The 18,756-nt window shown below is 37.1% G+C and overlaps 1 protein-coding gene, 1 non-coding gene and 1 pseudogene across 2 annotated transcripts; all 3 read left to right on the forward strand.

Moving 5' to 3' along the window:
- Positions 1 to 5,068: 5,068 nt before the first annotated feature.
- Positions 5,069 to 7,196, forward strand: LOC115969615 (annotated as a pseudogene).
- Positions 7,197 to 12,846: 5,650 nt separating this feature from the next.
- TRNAR-UCU lies at positions 12,847 to 12,919 on the forward strand. Its single transcript has one exon. It is a non-coding gene; the product is annotated as a tRNA-Arg (tRNA).
- Positions 12,920 to 13,032: 113 nt separating this feature from the next.
- LOC115969180 (thioredoxin M3, chloroplastic) lies at positions 13,033 to 16,843 on the forward strand. The gene is made up of 2 exons (XM_031088769.1): positions 13,033 to 13,523; positions 16,057 to 16,843. Exons 1-2 carry the CDS (start codon positions 13,307 to 13,309, stop codon positions 16,371 to 16,373), a joined length of 534 nt encoding a protein of 177 aa, XP_030944629.1. The 5' UTR covers positions 13,033 to 13,306; the 3' UTR covers positions 16,374 to 16,843.
- Positions 16,844 to 18,756: the final 1,913 nt, after the last annotated feature.

The following is an 18,756-nucleotide window of genomic DNA, read 5'->3' on the forward strand; positions in this document are numbered from 1 at the left end:
CCGAAAAGTACTTGCTACGACCCTTTCATTATCTCCGCCTATCTCATTGTATAGCTCCCAATACCGGCTAGCATAACTACGGAGGGTCTCTCCTACCCTCATTTTCATGGACAAAAGTGCATCTAACGGTTGTGGTACTTAGTTGCAGGTCACAAACCGAACGCCGAACTCCTGAATTAGCTCGGAAAAACTACGTATGGATCCTTTCTGTAGCCCGTTAAACCACCTCAAAACGGTTGGTCCTAGACTCGAAGGAAACACCTTGCACATCAGCGTATCGTTATGAGTATGCAGAGACATCATCTGAATATAATGATTAACATGCTCTACTGGGTTTGTTTTCCCGTCATAGCAATTGAACGGTGGGCGGGTAAACTTGCTCGGCATTTCAACCCATTCTATGTCATCCGAAAATGGGGACTGAGCCTCTTTTCGCAAAGCGCGACTCATAGCATCCATGGCAGCATTTCGAGGCCGTCTTTCCTCTGGGGAGACTGAATTCCTGACTTGATTCTCCCGAGAACGTGAGCGGTCTCGACTTTGCCTTAACTCTCGGGAGAGTGACCGGTTCCTATATCGTCAAGATCCCCATGAATGTGAATGGTCTCGATACTGACGGGATTCCCGGGAATGTAAACGACTTCGTCGTTGCCGTGATCCAGACTGATTAGATCCCTCCCCATATCTATTTCCCCCGTTGCCAACCTCCTTTTCTTGGTCATTTCTGTCTCTTCTCCAATGCTTGCCCCTTACCTCCAGCTCCAAGCCCCTGACTAGTTTACGCAGCCGTTCAAGCTCTTCATCTCTCTCCTCCCTCTACCTACGTCACGTGGCACCAGAGATTGTTCATTGGGTTTGGTACGATCCTTCTCTCGTGCCGAACATTTCTTCTTGTTGATCATGCTCCCTACCTTCTTGTTCCTTCTGTTCGCACTCTCGCCAGCTAGATCCCCGAGAAGATCTTACGGATCCGTTTTCCGCATGACTCCCCGAATGCCTTTTAGATATTTTTCCCAAGCTCGAGTCCCTTTAGAACCACAACGTTGTAGGAGAGCCCCACGGTGGGCGCCAATTGTGCACGCCAAAGATAGGGTTACTGGGCCAAACCCCTACTTGGGCTCACAACTTATTTGTATGGTGGGTTTGGGTATCCTACTTTGGGTCGTTCTAGATTTAGAGACTCAATGAGATCACTTTTCTCTCTTTCTCTGTGTTTCTTCCTCTTAGACTCTCTTTCTCTTTCTCTTTTCTCTCCACAAAATTGCATCCCCCTCTCCATTCTTTAGTTTCTCCTATTTATAGCCAATTATTAATAGGGGGATTATCATTACCTTTAAACTAGTGCAATGAGAGGTCTAATGTCGTTAATTTTAAGTGGATGTTTAGGTGTGAGTGGCTTTGGAAATGGTTCCCACTGCAGCAAGTGTGCTCGGTGGCGAAGTTTCCTAAGGCATTACCGAGCACTCACAGGGCGATGTAACCGAACATTTGCATATTGTCCGGGGATGACTTGCTGAGCAATATGTGACCAGGAATCCGCTATCCGCTTATTAGGCATTTGAACAACACCCAACTTAGGCTCGTAGTTATTGTGGGCTTAGGCCAGGATCCCGAGTGGAACAAAGGTTGGACCCCTGGGCCATACTATTGATCCATGGCCCAAGGCCCAAACGGACTTGGATGTTAGGGGCTGTACAGACTTTTAGTTTGAATAGAATTTAAATTTGTTAAAATTTAAATGATAAAGTTTTACGTAAATTAAACTATTGTTAATTTTATCCCTTAATTTGAGGAAATATATCTTAACAATTAATAAAAAAGCTAATCTAATAATTAATGAGGGTATTATTTTATTTTTATTTTTATTTTTATTTTTTTGAGAAGAAAGACATTGCATTTTATTCAAGGTAGACGGTCAAAATCAGTCCGTAAAATAGAGGTAACATCTGGTGGTACATTTTCCATCCAGACTTGGAATTGAGAGTGAATTGCTACAGTATTATAGTGCCTACATACATGAGAATAATTAATCTTTGAAAAACAAGAGGCAAGATATTAGATGTCTTTCACTATATGGCCAAAGTGAGACAAAGAATGGGAGTCCAACTTGAGAGCTGAGATTAGTATCAATGAGTCGCCTTCAAGGGTAACCTAATCAAGACTTGTTTCCATAGCCAATTCCAGAGCCCATCGAGCTGCCAAAGCTTCTACTTCAATTGCTGTAAAGGGTGGAGGAATTTTTTGGGATAGAGTAACCATAACCTGGCCACGTTCGTCCCTAATAATCACTCCTATACCAGTGGAGTTTGCTGTCTGGAACAAGGCGCCGTCAAAGTTTATTTTATACTGAGATGCTACTGGAGGGAGCCAATGTGTTGGTGGTCTGCCCACTGGTGGAATCACCGTAGTGTTATGGAGATTGAACTCACGTAATCTGTCCTTGGCTTGACGCAGCAGCTGATCAAGGGTAACCGTGGGTTTGCCAAGCTTGAGATTATTTTGTCGAGTCCATAAGGCCCAAGTAACCATGGAGAATAAAGCTGGATCCTTGTTCTCTGTAAAAACACAACCTAGTATATCCATGAAGGACAAGGCTTGTCAGAGACTGCTATGGTTCCATAAGGGGATCTTGCTCGACAATTCCCCAAGGCTCGGACAGTGGTAAAGAGCATGTCCAACGTCTTCCTGATGGTTTTGGCAGAGCTCACAAGTATTGTTTGTGATGATTTGTCGCTTAACCAAATTCGTCTTTGTAGGTAAAGAATTTTTTGTTGCTATCCACACCAAATGAGGGTAGTTGTTTATTAAGAAAAGAAATTGTTCTAGAGAGAGAGTCATATAAATGTATCAACTCCTATGAATCTATACAACATGTATATCCTCCCAATACAAATACATATGCATAAGTTGCCACTAGAAAAAAATAAATAATAAATAATAAATAAACAAAAACGTGATGTGCAAGATAGATTCTATGGAAAAATCATTGGTTAATATGTATAAGTTTTGAAATTTTAATAATAGATTTTTAGTTGGAGTAGGAATTAAAATTTTAAAACTTAGATGCATGTTGCATGTTTTATTAAAACAGTTATTGTTACTTTATTTAAAGAAATCTCTATAAACTAAAATTTAAATGCATGTTGAATGTTTTATTAAAACATTTATTATTATTTTATCTAAAATGCATGTTGCATATTTTGTTAAAATATTTATTATTACTTTATCTAAAGAAAATGATAAGAACAAATAAGTTGTTGTCTATATCAGTTAAAACTTATATACATGTTGCATGTTTTCTTAGAACACTATTGTTATTTTATCTAAAGAAATTGATAAGAATAAATAAGTTGTTGTCTCTATCCAAAAAATTGTTTTTATCCAAAATATGGCTATAATTTGGTAAAATCACTCAGCGCAATTATGACTTCTAAGCCAAACTTTTATTATATAGTATATGATGTGCATCTTTTTAAATGCTCACTCTTTCCCTCATTTTCTTACTTCTTCAAAAAAAATCAAGATACAAGTATACTTTAGCACACTTTTTATAAAAAAATTTCAACAAAAAACTTGATAAGTTATTTGCAAATAATAGCTTAAATTTAATGGTAGGTATTTGGGTAAAACTAATCGATCCACGTGCATCATGTGATGTTGATTGACTATCATTATTAGTAGGAATAAAAAAGCTTATGGGAATATAAAATTATATATAGGACCATATGCTTAGAGTATCCACAGCAGTGGAGTTAAAAATTTAGCTTTTTATTTCCACCAAAAGTTACTTTATCTATTTTACCTATACACATACTGCAGCAGTGGATCTATTTTAGTTTCAACACAATAAAATAATATAAACATCATAATAAAATAATATATCCCATTACCCAAAAAATATACACAGCACCAACCATAACCACCTCTACTATCAGCCACAACCACAACCACCACCACCACCGCCGGCTACAACCACCACTCTACTTTGGCAACCACAACACAACATAGAAAAAAAGAAAAACCAAAAACAAAACCACAACCACAATCACAACCCCATCACCATCAGTCACCACAAACCACCAGCCATGACAACCACAATCACAACCCACTGCCACTGCCACAACCACAATTATAAACCACAAAACTCATAGCCAAAATCCACAAACCCACTGTCAAAATCATCCACCACCACTACCATAGCCAAAATAACCCACCACCACCACAGCCACCAAACCCATATGAAAATACTAAAAAATAAAAAAAACAAAAAAAAAAAAAACTCAATCACAACAAAGAGAATAAAGAGATGGGAGGTAGCGGTGGCTTGCGGCTTAGGGAGGATAGTGTCAACATGGGTCTGATCGGTGGAAGAGAAGTGGACGAAGGCGTGGATCGGCGGCTTAGGGCTTGGGTCGGCTTGGGCCGGTGACATTGAGGCCGGCGGAGGCATGTGTCGGAGGCTTGGGGCTTGGGTCGACTTGAGCCGGTGACGTTGAGGCTGGTGGAGGCATGGGTCGAAGAGCACGGAGTGACTGAGAGAGAGAGAGAGAGTAACTGAGAGAGAGAAAGGTGAGAGTGATTGAGAGAGAGAGGCATTTTTATTATTTTAATCACCGGCCAAATAAAATAATTTTTTTTAGCTTTCATGAACAGTGCACATCTATATATAGATGTGCACTATAGTAGTGGAGCTAAAAAAAAAATAGATTTAGCTTCACTGCTGGAGCATCATTTTTGTGTTTGAGGAGCAAAAATTTAGCAATATAGCTACACTGCTGCAAATGCTCTTAACATGTAGGCATTGGGAAATGAAAATTATTGAGTTATTTTATTCTGAATACAAATCATCTTTTATCGTTTTTTATGTTCCACTTTATGTTTTACCCATCATAACTTGCTATGTGTCTTTTATTGCCACCTAAAGAAGAATATTATTCCAAAGTATCTTTATCAAGTCCATGCGCATGGGCTACTATAAACAATGTTCATTTTAACAAATTTCTTATACCAAATCTGAAAAATATAGCCTAACCTAATAACCTTTCTAGTTCTGCTTGTTCCGGGTGCTATGGGTAGCAAAAGTCTTCAGCTTCACATATTCTTCTTCCCTTTCATGGGCCATGGCCACCTGATACCAACTATGGAGATGGCCAAGCTATTTGCGGCTTGAGGTGTTAAGGCAACGATTGTCACTACTCCTCGCAACATGCCATTATTCTCCAAAACTCATGGCATCAACATTGATATCCAAATCATCAAGTTCCCGGCTATTAAGGCTGGCCTGCCTGAAGGATGTGAGAATATTGACTTAGGGACTTCCCTAGAAATGGCTCACAAATTTATCAAAGCCACTAAGATGCTCCAACAACCACTAGAGCAACTACTACAAGAGTACCAACCTAGTTGCCTTGTTGCTGACATGTTCTTTCCATGGGCAACTGATGTTGCAGCTAAATTTGGTATTCCTAGGCTTGTTTTCGAGGGGACCAGTTTTTTCTCTATGGCTGCAGCCCATGCTACAGGGCCATATGAACCTCACAAGAAAGTGTCATCTGATTTTGAAACTTTTGTCATTCCTAATTTTCCAGGGGAGATAAAGTTGACAAGGAAGCAACTGCCAGACACCACTCAGCTAGAAGTTGAAACGGACTATATCAAGTTGTTGAAAGAAGCTAGGGAATCAGAGCTGACAAGTTATGGGGTGGTTGTTAACAGCTTCTATGAGCTTGAGTCGGCTTATGTAGATCATTTTAGAAACGTCATGGGAAGAAAGGCATGGCATATAGGTCCAGTTTCACTATGCAACAAGGATGCTGAAGATAAAGCCCAAAGGGGACAGGAAGCTTCCATAGATGAAAATGAATGTTTAAAGTGGCTTAGTACAAAGAAACCCAATTCAGTTAGTTATATTTGTTTTCGGAGTAGGCCAAACTTCACTGATTCCCAGTATTTTGAAATTGGGTCTTGAGGCTTCGAAACAACAATTCATTTGGGTTGTGAGAAAAGGCAAAAACGAGAAGGAGGAGGAAGATTGGCTACCTAAAGGATTTGAGAAAAGAATAAAAGGTAAAGGACTAATTATAACAGGTTGGGCACCCCAAGTTTTGATTCTTGATCATGAAGCAGTTGGAGGATTTGTGACTCATTGTGGGTGGAATTCAACCTTGGAAGGAGTGAGTGCAGGGGTGCCCATGGTCACATGGCGGCAAGAATGGAACCAGGATTCAAACTTTGCGGGGGCCAAAGTTCTTTGTTCTTAGATTTTAAAAAATTGGAATATCAATATTAGAAGTTGACAAAGTAGCATTATTAGTATTAATTTATTAATTATTATTTCTATTTTTTTCTTTAAAAGAAATTAATAATAAGATTTTATAATCAAGAGTTTTGCAAATCAATTGACACGTCTTAATATTTTCAAAGTCAAACTGATGTGTGGATGAAGCGATCAATATGTAGCATATGAGTTGTCTCTATGGCTATGAGGGTGGAGTCATTTGAGAGGGGCATAGAGCCCTCAAGTGAGAGGGAGAAATTGGGTAAAGGACCTACTAAAGGTTATTAGGTTTTTGTGATTTTTTTGCTAGGATTTGTAATTAATTTGTTATTGTTGTTTTTGCTTAGATTGGATTTATGATTTTTCCAAAGATTTTTCTTATTATTTGGATATGTACATTTATATATATATATATATATATTTTTTTTTTTTTTAGATTTTGCTTGTTATCTATTTGTTGGATTTTTTGGGTCAATTTGTAAATTTTTTGGGGATGGGGGCCAAGTATATAAATTTAAGAGCCATAATTAATTTTTTTTTGTTAATACACATACTAGCATTTTTTTTCTCAAAGGTTTGTTTTTTTTGGGGGGGGTGGGGGGCATGGCCCCCCTTTGCCCTTGCCCTTGAGTAGTTCCATCCCTCATGGCCTATGGGTGTTGAGCAATTTTACAATGAGAAGTTAGTAACTCAGGTACTGAAAATTGGGATTAGTGTTGGTGCTAAGCAATGGACTAGAGTGGTAGATGGTATCAAGAGGGAAGCAATAGAGAAGGCAATGAGACAAATTTTGGTGGGTGAAGAAGTAGCCAAAGCCAAGGCACTTGGGTAGATGGCAAGGAAGGCCGTTGAAGAAGGAGGATCATCCTACTCTAATTTGAATGCTTTAATTGAAGAATTAAGGTTGCATTGCCCTTGATCTGTGGTAATAAAAATTGCTAATATAGCCTTTTTAATTATCATTATATATATATATATATATATATATATATATATATATAGATGGTCTATTTGAGATCTGCTTATTTAGTTGAAACTGAAAATTCTTTACTGAAAGTACTGTAGATAAAGGTAAAAGTTAGCTAAAATAGTACAGTGAGAGTTATAAATAGTACTAAAAAGTGCAGTGAGGTCCATAAATAGTAGTAAAACTAAGCTAAATAGTAAAATCAGTTGGCTTTTTAATTTGTAACCAAACGCGCATGCACATTTGGTTATAGATATAACACACACACACACACACATATATATATATATATATATAAAACAAAAAGGATTTATTATCCTTGTTGTTCAGTGTGTGTTATTTTTATTTGCTTCGTTGTTCTTTAATAATTGTAGGACATGGTTCTAGGAATTTGGGATTGATAGTCCAATCCGAATTTATATATAATACTAAAAGTGAAAGATAAATGTCTAGTTGTCTACTATTTCTTAAGTTTCAATAATTTAACTTTAAAAGTCTTTTTTTTTTTTTTCCATTAATTATATTTCTACTATTTCTTACTTTTACAAGAAGTCGACTTTCTATTATTAAATATTATTTATTTATTCTTTTTTTATTTAAAAAAAAAAGTTAGGATTTCATTTATTGGATCCAATGCCCCCACGATTAAGATTAGCCATCCATAAGTCAAGATTGGCACCCACAATCAACTCTTCACTGAAAAGGATTTCATTTGTTTCAAGGCTATCTCAACCTCTTCTGCTGTGTACTCCTTTGTCAACTCCGAGTTCATCTAAGGCGTCACTTTTTTCTCGATTCCCTGGAGGATGGGATCAAAATTGGATGGAGCTTCTAAAGTAAACAGCTCCCTAAAATACGTGACCAACACTTGCCCAATCTCCTGTTCCTCCTCAATGACACGACCATCCTCACAAGTCAGTTTGGAGATAAAGTTTCTCCGGTTTCGTTGGCTTGCACGGCTGTGAAAATAGCTAGTATTGAGATCCCCCGCCTTAAGCCAATCCACCCTTGATCGTTGATGCCACATACAATCTTCCTTTACCAATAACTCATAAACTTCCCCCTTTAAGATCCTTACTTGCTCATGATTTTGACCAGCCATTGACAAGGCTTCTGCCTGTGCTAACATTTTCTTTTTCTTCACCAAAAGATTCCGAATGTGCCCAAAGGTAAGTTTGTTCCAAGTTTTCAGCTTTATGCCGCAAGCCTCAACCTTGGAAACGACTTTATTAATGGGGTTGCCTGGGAATAGGTCAGCCCACACATTTTTTATCACCCCTTCACAACCAGCGTCCTTCATCCACATCACTTCAAAGCGGAAAGGTCTGCCACTCTTATAGAAAAGGACATATTTGTCATCAGAGCATATCCACAAAGGGCTGTGATCAGATAGCGAACCCGAGATGTGGTGAATCCGCACCGTAGGGAACCTTTGCAACCATGAAGCCGTTGCCACTCCCCTATCCAATCTGATCCAAGTAACAACCCCATTAAATTGATTGTTGCACCAAGTAAAAGGAGCACCCACAAAGCCCAGATCCCTGAAACCACAGAAGTCTAAAGCTCCTCTAAACTCTATCATTTGGTGCTCAAGCCGAGGAGCACCGCCCCTTTTTTCCCCCGCCTTCACAATCTCATTAAAATCACCTACACAGAGCCACGACAGATTAAATTGAAGACATAGATGCTTGAGTAGCGCCCATGAGTGTTCCTAGTTGGCGGTTACCGGATTTCCGTAGAAACCGGTGAGTCGCCAAGCATCATCCACTCCTGGGACGACTACTGCATCGATGTGCGAAGGAGAAGAGCTCTGTACCTTCAAGTTAAGGCCATCTTTCCAGTACAGAGCTAAACCCCCACCAATGTTGTGTCTAGGGACAATAAACAAATTATTTAAATTAAGTTTACGGCAAAGGCTTTTGAGAAACTTATCTTTTGATATGGTTTCCATCAAGAACACGAAGCATGGGGAGTGTTGTTTCACCATCTCGGTGAGCTCCAAGACTGCTTGTGGCCTTCCCAACCCACGACAGTTCTAGTTGATGCCGTTCATGGCTTCCGGCGTGGCTGGACAACAGCCACCGCCGTTGGGATTGAACAGAGGACATCATCTTCCGAGGTATTTTGGTGTTTGCTAGGTCGTGGGTTAGCCTTCTGTATTGGTTCTCTTCTGGTTTCAACGACACAATCATTTGCCCCTTTAATTGGGATTTTTGTTGGACGTGGGAGTCTCACCCATGTTCCTTGTTCTTTGGGTTTTTGGCTAGTGGATTTTTCTTTCTTTTCTGCTAGTGGGCTCCCCACTGAACTAGGTAGTAAAATGGATCCATTGGGCTGGGCCTTCCCTTCGGGCTTTACTAGCCGGGTTGGTTCTATGTGCGGGGTAGCTTCCCACACTACGAAAATTTCAGCTGGATCAATAGTGGGTTCAGGTAAGGAAACTGCATCTCCCTTTCCCTTGTTTAAGCCTAATTCCACGTCTATTTTCAAGCTCTCCTCATGCAGCCTGGTCTGTGAAAGAACTTTAGCTCCAGACTCATGTACCCGTGACTGGGAAAGTCTCTTCGCAGCCCCCACTTTTTCTGCATGTCTATCCAGATTTTCAGCAAGCCTATCTGTTGATATAGGAGTAGGCTCATCAGCTTTCCTAGCTTGCTTTAGTTCCTTATTTCCCACCTTTTCCCTTTCTAGGTTGTCCCCTATAAACCCACTTCTAGCCTTGTCAAATGTTCCCAATTCCATGTCTATTTCTTTTAGCCTTTCCTCGAAAATTTCCCTCGAATCTTGGCCATCCGATCTCCCCAAATCAGCCAACGTATCCCCTGATTCAGACTCAATTGATCTTCCATTTAATGCCTCTTGAAAACTTGCTCCAGCCTCGGTTTGTGCATGCGCCATATTTCGGAAAGATTTGTCAATTTCCAGGACCTCTTCTTGGGTATTCTTAACATGATGGACTTTCAATTGGTTGAAAGATTTGCAATGATTGCCTGGTGTATTTGGTTCAAGAGAAATTCGTCTCGGACTAGTTCACCATCGTTGCCCTTTCTCAGATTCACTAGGATGCCATTGAACGGCTTCAGGAGTTCCAACAAGTCCAAGATATGCCCCTAGTACCACTCCAGCCTCCAACATCAGTCTGTTGGTCCCCTCCTCCCAATTCTTGGTGTAAAGCCAACTTTAATGGCGCCATCTTCTAGGAGCTATCTGCTGCGGGGTTGGGGGTGGTGCTCAGGGACCATGAGGCAAAGTTATTGGAGCTCTCTCCGAACGTATTTCCTTACCTCCATCTGTTGAAGACGTGGAGGCTCTAGCTTGTAGGAGGGCGATCTTGTTTGCAATGGAACTTAATCTTCAAACAATGATATTTGAAGGTGATTCCAAAATAATAACAAACTCTCTCAACTCAAGCGAAGCGTGTTTAGCCTCCTTTGGCCACCTGATTGAGGATGCTCAGCACCTGGCTTCTGAGTTTCAAGCTGTTGTTTTCGCTCATGTAAGACGGAAAGGGAACGGGGTAGCTGATAAATTGGCTAAGTTAGCCAGACAGTCCCATTCCCCCCAGATTTGGTTTGGCGACATCCATAGTGATGCCCATAATCTTGTAATGTTCGACAGTCTTTTCTGTTGATTTTTTGGTTGAATGAATGAATTCTTCTTTCTCAAAAAAAAAAAAAAAAAAAAAAAAAAAAACCTCTTCACCCAGTGGCTAGGGCTGGCTCTACATCTTTGAGTGTTTAGGTGAAAATTTTGCGTGAGACATTTTTTATATTTTAATATTAATTAAATAACATTTATTAAAAAAATTTAATTTTTATTTAAAATCTATTTTTCTTACTTTTTGAGATGCAAAATTATTAATATTACTAATAAGTTTTTATATTTAAATTCTTCCAACATTTCTTTTTCTTTTTTTGAGAAATACATACACATATATGATATGTATCATATATTAAATGAGTTGATATAATATACATTAAATTATTAATTAGCATGATAATTTATAATAATTGACAAAGTAAAAGCTTGAATAAAAAAATATTTTAATTTGAGTGGGAATACATTGGGCGTGGGTGTCACCCGTGTGGGTGGGTTAGTGAGTGTGTAACCATGTGAGTGGGTGCCAGCTATGAAAATGTTTTCCACTTTTTTTACATTATAAAATATTATATACTCAACAGTAGAGTCCTATCATTCTATCAAGTGTCAAGCTGTGTGCAGTGTGCATTGTCACTGTACAGTGCTGTGGAGTGTGAGCAAACTGTGCAAGAGCAAGACCAGCGTGTTGTCCTTGTTTTATCAATCAAGTGGGTTAAAAAATATAACTTAAAATATTTAAATTGAATAAAAAGCGAACATTTCAATCTTAAATATTGGAAAGACAAAGATGGAGAGAGGGGTTACCCCTGTTATGCAGGGTTGGCTGAATAATGAATGACCGAGCTTATAAAAAAAGATCTTGAAGAAAAGAAAAGTAAGAATATAGAGGGAGAGGCAGAGAGATAAAGAAATAAGAGATTTTTTCTTTTGTTTTAAATATTTATAATCTCTCCTTTTAGTATATTTCAAGATAATTACATTGTATTATTAATGAATTTGTTTGATATTAATTTTGATTTAACATATTTTAAGAATAAGTTAATAAATTTGTCTCCTAAAATTTAATTTTATTAGTTAAATTTTGACTATTTTTGCTTTTTTCCTTTAATTTTCCGCATTTTAGGATACAATGGAGCATTTTTAATACATTTTATTAACCAATAAAAGGATTATTTTTTTTTTTTTGTAATTAAAATATAGGGAAAATTACACTTTACAACCTTAAACTATACCTTTTGCTACACTTTGCATCCTAAACTTTTTGAATGCATTTTTTTGCATCCTAAACTATGATCATTGTTACTTTTTGTACCCCAACGTTAAGTTTGCTATTAACTTAGATGGAAAAATATGACATCACATGAAAAGATCTAATTGCCCCTCTTCTCAATATTTTAAAAACAAAAGATAAATTACACTTTACCACCTTAAATTATACTCCTTATTACACTTTGTACCATAAATTTTGAATTTTCATTCAAGTTAACAGCAAATTTAATGACAAGGTACAAGGTGCAAAGTGTAACAATGGTCATAGTTTAAGGTGTAAAATATGCATTCGAAAAGTTTAGTGTACAAAATATAACATTAGGTATAGTTTAGGGTGATAATGTATAATTTTCCTTAATATATATAGGTAAATATATTATATATATATATATATATATTTTTTTTTTTTTACAAGTGGGCCTTCTTTTATTTGGGGTTTTAGGCGATTACACAAATTACATTTACTGTTCAACTGGCCCTGCCAATAGCTACTCAGCTCCACCCACGATCAATTTTGGCTACCGCGCTTCAACGATAACCATCCCAAATGCTTCTATCAATTATCAAAGAAGAGACATGAGTTAAAGGGGGAAAGCTAATGAGAGGGGTAATCTAAGAGAGAGAATGATTCGTTAAAAAAAAAAAAAACTTTTTTTTTGCTGGAGCTGTCTAAATGTCCAATATCTGAACGTAAAGAGTTAATAATGACTGATTTGGATAGTATCTCCAAGAAGCGCCCGTGGCCTAATGGATAAGGCGTCTGACTTCTAATCAGGCGATTGTGGGTTCGAGTCCCACCGGGCGTGTACTGTTTTTCACAGTAAATATCCTTTTTTAACTGTCCCACTCCCACTCCAAACTGCAGTAACAACTCGTTAACTCCCCCCACTCCACCTACCTATCTACCTACTATATATGAAAACCCCATTTCCTCCGTTAATTCAACCCATCACCCTCACCAGATCAGAGAAACCCAAACAGAAAATAAAAAAGTGCACCGCCACTCTCTCTCTCTGTATTTTTTTTTTTTTCAATTTTTGGTCATACAAATCAATCAGACTCAAATCGCACCCGAGCAGCGCACACCATTTGTCTTCTCTCTCTCTCTCTCTTTCTCTCTGTTTCTCATTCATTCTTCCTACAACAACAACAACAACTTCGCTTACTTTGTGTTGTGTTTGGTGCCCAATCAAATGCCTATGGCTTCCTCTCCTTCTCTTTTAGTTTCGGCTCCGCTCTCTCTACCTCTCCCACGCGCTCCTCAACGCCCCTTCGTTTTCTCTCCCTCTCGGACCAAACCCGACCCGACCCGACCCGCCTCATTCCCTTTCCATTCCCGCACCTTCCCTAGGGTTCCATCTCCATCTCCTCATCTCCCTCTCAAGCTTCTCTGCTCGCGCGAATCCAAAGGTACTCTCTGATTCAACCATTTTTGTTGCCCTTGAATTATGATTATGCATATGAATATTAGTTACTACTCTCTGTTTGGTTTCCGAGAAAACAAAAAAAAGTAAGAGAAACTTGTAGATCATATTGCATTTCTCTGCTGCTATTAAACCTTTGATTGAAAAAAGTCTTAGTTGTTATCTTTTCTTTCTTTTCAACTTTCTTGCTGTATAATCGTGTGTCATGATCATTGGTAACTGAATCGAAATCGTAAAGTTGTAGAACTGTGCGCTGAAGATTGAAACTAAAATTTAGCAAGAAATTAGGCCAATGAGCTCGGAGTTCTTTCTCTAGTAGGAACAGATTGGAAGATTAGTAGTTTAGGGTTCAAGATCCGCCTTGTGCATGTGTTTCTTGCCAGTAAGAAAGAAAATCGAAATGAATAGATCAAGATTAAACTGCCTTGAATCGAAAGAGTTGCGAATTGATATTTGGAAGATGCTTTTTTATACTGTTTTTTTTTTTTCCTTCTCAAAATATATTCACCTTGCCTTTGGATTTGGGAACATGATCCACACTTCATTTCAAAAACAGTTCATTTCGTCCATTTCATGGTTCGGATTTAATTTTCCTTGGATTTGATTGTTTTGTAATGAATAAATGAAGTAATGTGAATCTATATGTGACGAATTGATAATAAAATTCTCAAAATGCTTTTCTTGAAGTCACACAAGGAGGGCGTAAAATGATATGTTGCCAAACTTTTAATTAGAACTATGAACATAAAAGATTAAAAGGACCAATCAGGGTACAGCCTAGTAGTTGGAAGCTTAAGATGAGCTGTAGACCCAAGACATCCTGGGTTTGACCCCACTAAGAGTTCCCTTGGATTACCTGATACACGGTTCTAGCGGGTGGGGCATGTATCCGTGGTTTACTTTCCAAGGGATGTGGCCAAAGGGCCCTGCCTTGGTGAGGTTCCACATCATAAAATAAATAAATAAAAGGTTTAAAGGGAATAATTGATTCAATTTTATAGGAAATTTTTACAAATATAACAGTTTGTGAAAATATGATTTTTAAACTGTATATTGTGTCCTATTTGTTGGCCCAGTTTTTTGCGGATGGTGGATTCAATCTCAGGGGAAACAAAGCGATATAATTTTTGCTTGTGATACAGCAAAGGTATATTTGGCGAGGTGATCAAGTAATTGCAAGTAATGGTTTATTAAATCAGGATGCCTTTATTGGAGATCTCTTAGATACAGAAATAGGAAGACCGCTGTCAGTTTACGTTTTGGATTTCATCAGTCATTGGATATTTGGATGTTAGGTTTTCAATTTAAACTTCATTTTCATGTAACACTTGTAGTTATCTTTTGGAACTCCATATGACACTATCCTAAGAACTTCAAAAAGCAATGGATTATTACATGCTAGATTTTCAAATCTACAATTTATAAGGTAGAATGATGTTGCATGTATTAGCTAATGCATGTTTGATCTGGTTTCCTTTTTCATTTTCAAGAAAATGGTTCAGTTAGTCAATTGTATTGGATTGGTGTGGATCTCTCTCTCTCTCTCTCTCTCTCTCTCTCTCTCTCTCGTTTATATTTATTTATAAAGATGAACAATTTTTGTTTTTGGCTTTGTCCGTGTTTTCTATCTGTCTCCATTAGAAATAAAGTAATAATTCTTAGGATATTTTTCTCGGTGACAAGGCTGATACATTTTTTTTTCAAAAACATTTCCATTACTTATCAAAAAAAGAAATAAAGTAATAATTCTTGTTGAATTCTTTCTTCCAGACAAGATATTGGTGAGAATTTTCCTTTGGGTCTTCGATCCATAAAATTATTTCTCCCTATTGTGGATGTACTCCCTTCATATGTTAATTGTTTGAGTCAATTGATCGTTTTAATTTTCAATCATAACTCTGGTGTTTCTCTTGTATATTTCCCGTGTATTATGGTTGTGCCCCTTTGTGCGTTTTCAATGAATCAATTACTCATAAATTTTTTTTTTTTTTTTAATTAGTATCTCTCTTGAAATGGATTTCCCAGTTTTCTTATTTCTATTTCCTATAGATTTCCTCACTTGATTTTTCTGTCATTTGTTAAACTCTGGTATATTTTATCTGTTTGAATTCTGAATTTGGATTCCTTGGGTGAGATCTGAATGCGTTTGGGAGTACAAAGGAAGAATAGCAACCTTTTTGGTAACTGAAGAACAGCAACCGAGGGTGATGGGATCATTGATTTTTTCTGCATCTTATATAATTCCTCAACAAATGTGTTAGATTAGATCATGACTAGCCAAAAAAATTTCCACTCACATAAGGTATGACATTTTTGAGAGTGAGAAATATATCTCTCTGCCTGCAATATAGAATGTGTACTCAAGGCAATGGTACATGCTGCCTTGACACATCTATGGTTTGGTATACTGCTTCTATTACGTAGAATAGCTTTATTTCTGAAATGTAAGTGAGACTAATGAGACACAAAGATTAAAACATTGGATGTCCCTCCTGACAATATTATGTTAATATGTGCAGCTCCAGTTACAAAAGAATTGTGGGAGAAGTCGATTCTGAAGAGTGAAATCCCTGTCCTTGTTGAATTTTATGCGAGTTGGTGTGGCCCTTGCAGGATGGTCCACCGGGTGATTGATGAGATTTCAGCAGAGTATTCTGGGAGACTCAAATGCTTTGTGCTCAACACTGATAATGACTCAGAGATCGCTGAGGACTACGAAATTAAGGCTGTACCTGTGGTTTTACTGTTTAAGGATGGGGAGAAACGTGACTCTGTGGTAGGTACCATGCCAAAGGAGTTCTATGTGGCTGCCATTGAGAGGGTACTGAAATCTTAATCGTAGTTCTGTGCATGACTAGAAGCTTTAAGCAAAGTCAAATCAATTTTCCAGTAGTACCATAATATTTGAATAACTCGAATCTTTCAACGGGTGTCACTACCTTGGCTGTATATATGTTAGATGTTTGCTTACCGGATAACCCACATAGGTGCTGGACTGTTGGAATATGTCATCACTATGGTGGTGATGTTCTTCTCCCTCAGCTTTTCATATTTTTTGGCTGAAGAACTGGCTTGAACTTTTGAAACTACATTTTGTAGATATAGGTCGTTTCTTCCTTTCAGTTTTGTAAATCTGAACTGCATTAAGTTCCCTATGCACAAGTTCTGATTGGAACTTTTTAAAGGTTGAAAGTGATCATATTTGGCAATTGTTTTCCTACTCTCCTAAGTGGATCTGGAATTTAAACCTTCTCGATTGGCTTGCAGAAAGTAATTTGATTTCCTATGGAATATCATTCTTTTGAAGTCACTTGTTATTAGGTTTTACAGTTTTACTTGTTAGTCTCAATCTAAGAAGTAATTATTCAGAGCTTGTCAAGTTTATGATCTAATCTGTCTTGCTTTAACAACCATGTGAAACTTATGAGGCATCCAATTCCTTCTCCCATGAGACCTCTGGCATCCGTGAAGAAATGTTAATATTATATAAGCATTAACATTAAAGGAAGATGACATCAAATCATGCTCCTCTTATTAGCTGGTTCACTATACGAGTAGTATTTTTTCTTCCCAATAAAAGAATAAGAAAATATAAGATTAACTTATAATAGACCTGATTTTGGTTTCTAACGATCTCAAGATAAAACTGACCACTTAGTTCATAACTTTTTACCATTAAAAAAAGCACATTGCAATTCATGATATTGGAAGTTTGGAACCATGCGATCATCTAAATAATATCTCAAAAATTAGTTTTTTAATTATGTTGCAGAGCTCAATTCGTAAGACATGATAAGGAGTTAAAAGTATCAGGATTTAGGACACAAAATCTCGTCCCAATCTATTCCATATATTTCAGAAATGCCCTTAATTTTATTTTATTATTTTTTTTGTGTGATAATTACAGAATATTCAATAAATCCGCTGTGTAACTTTATTTTCTGGGTGAATCTTTGTCACTGTAAATCTTTTGTGAATGTGAAACAGACACTATTTTACTCAAAAGAATATTTTACAAATCTTCATTAAACCACATCTATTTGTTAAAATTTTACATTTTGCACGAAAGTAAACTATTTTTTAAAGCCTTTTTATTTTCTGTCAAAATATCACTTGACTTATATGAATGGATTTTTATATTTAAAGGGATCCAAAATGCAATTTACATGAGCTTGTGTGTGTATATGTGACAAATAAACTTTTTTATGACACGAATCTGTTAAACTCCAATCCATTGTATTGTGTTGTGTCAGATTTGCAGGTCTTGAATTTTGCCCTCTGTTTGAGGGTTTTTAGATTTATTGAATAGTTTGCTCAAGTGGAAGACAATTCAGTCGAGCAAAATGCAATTCATTCGATTGAGATTGCGGGTAGATTAAGTCCAGGCTTTCGAATTCTGCCAAAAAAGAAGTGCCAAAGTGATGTCTAATAACTATTTTAACAAGTGATTTGAAGATTGTGTCTTGTTAATAGTGGCTTTTCAATTATGTCTTTTATTGATGTCTTTCTTGTTAATATATTTTACTGCAACTTTCATAATACACACTATAAAGAAAATTAATAGAATTTTTTAGAATTGCTGTCTAGAAAATTCATGCTTATTGTTGTGAGCGTTGTTGCAAGTGCCATGGGTAAGGGTCATCAAATAGTTTATGGTCCATGGCTTGCCCCAATAACCTGCTAGCCCATCGGCCTAATGAGCAATCCAACTCAATACTGTTGAGGTCCATGGATAGCTCACTAGCCTAATGGGACAGGCTATGGGTTGGTTTTTCTACCCATCGGTGTTTGCTGGCCTAATTTGTTGCTCAGCTATTTTTTATTTTTTTAAAGTATCCTAAAATCTATAAGTACCAATAGTATTTCTCTCACATAAAATCTATCAAATTCAAACTCAATTCTCAAGCTCTCTAGAGTCTAGACTATTATCATCTCTCACTATTTTTTTTTTTTTCTCTCTTTTAGTTATATACTTATAGTCTTATGTGAGAGACTACACACCCATGAATTCTTGTTGAGCCAAACCTATATGAATGAGAGAAGTCACACTAGTGCCATTAAAATGACAATTTAACTAATTATATATCTCCCCTTAGATTGAGAGTTTTACAATGAAGTTGCCCTTATTTTATTAACAAGGAAAATAAGAAAACCATAGTTTAAATAAATAATTTATTGAATAATGTTTATTAAAGAAATAAATAAACAATTTATTGAGT

The sequence above is a fragment of the Quercus lobata genome, chromosome 11 (genome assembly GCF_001633185.2).
Source record: "Quercus lobata isolate SW786 chromosome 11, ValleyOak3.0 Primary Assembly, whole genome shotgun sequence".
NCBI classification, from domain to species: Eukaryota; Viridiplantae; Streptophyta; class Magnoliopsida; order Fagales; family Fagaceae; genus Quercus; species Quercus lobata.

What these genes read in the sequence shown, in the direction of transcription:
- LOC115969180 (XM_031088769.1), top strand. Translation starts at nt 13,307, where the DNA reads ATGCCTATGGCTTCCTCTCCTTCTCTTTTAGTTTCGGCTCCGCTCTCT. An exon ending in CTGCTCGCGCGAATCCAAAG is followed by an intron (nt 13,524 to 16,056) that starts GTACTCTCTGAT and finishes TAATATGTGCAG; the next exon opens with CTCCAGTTACAAAAGAATTG.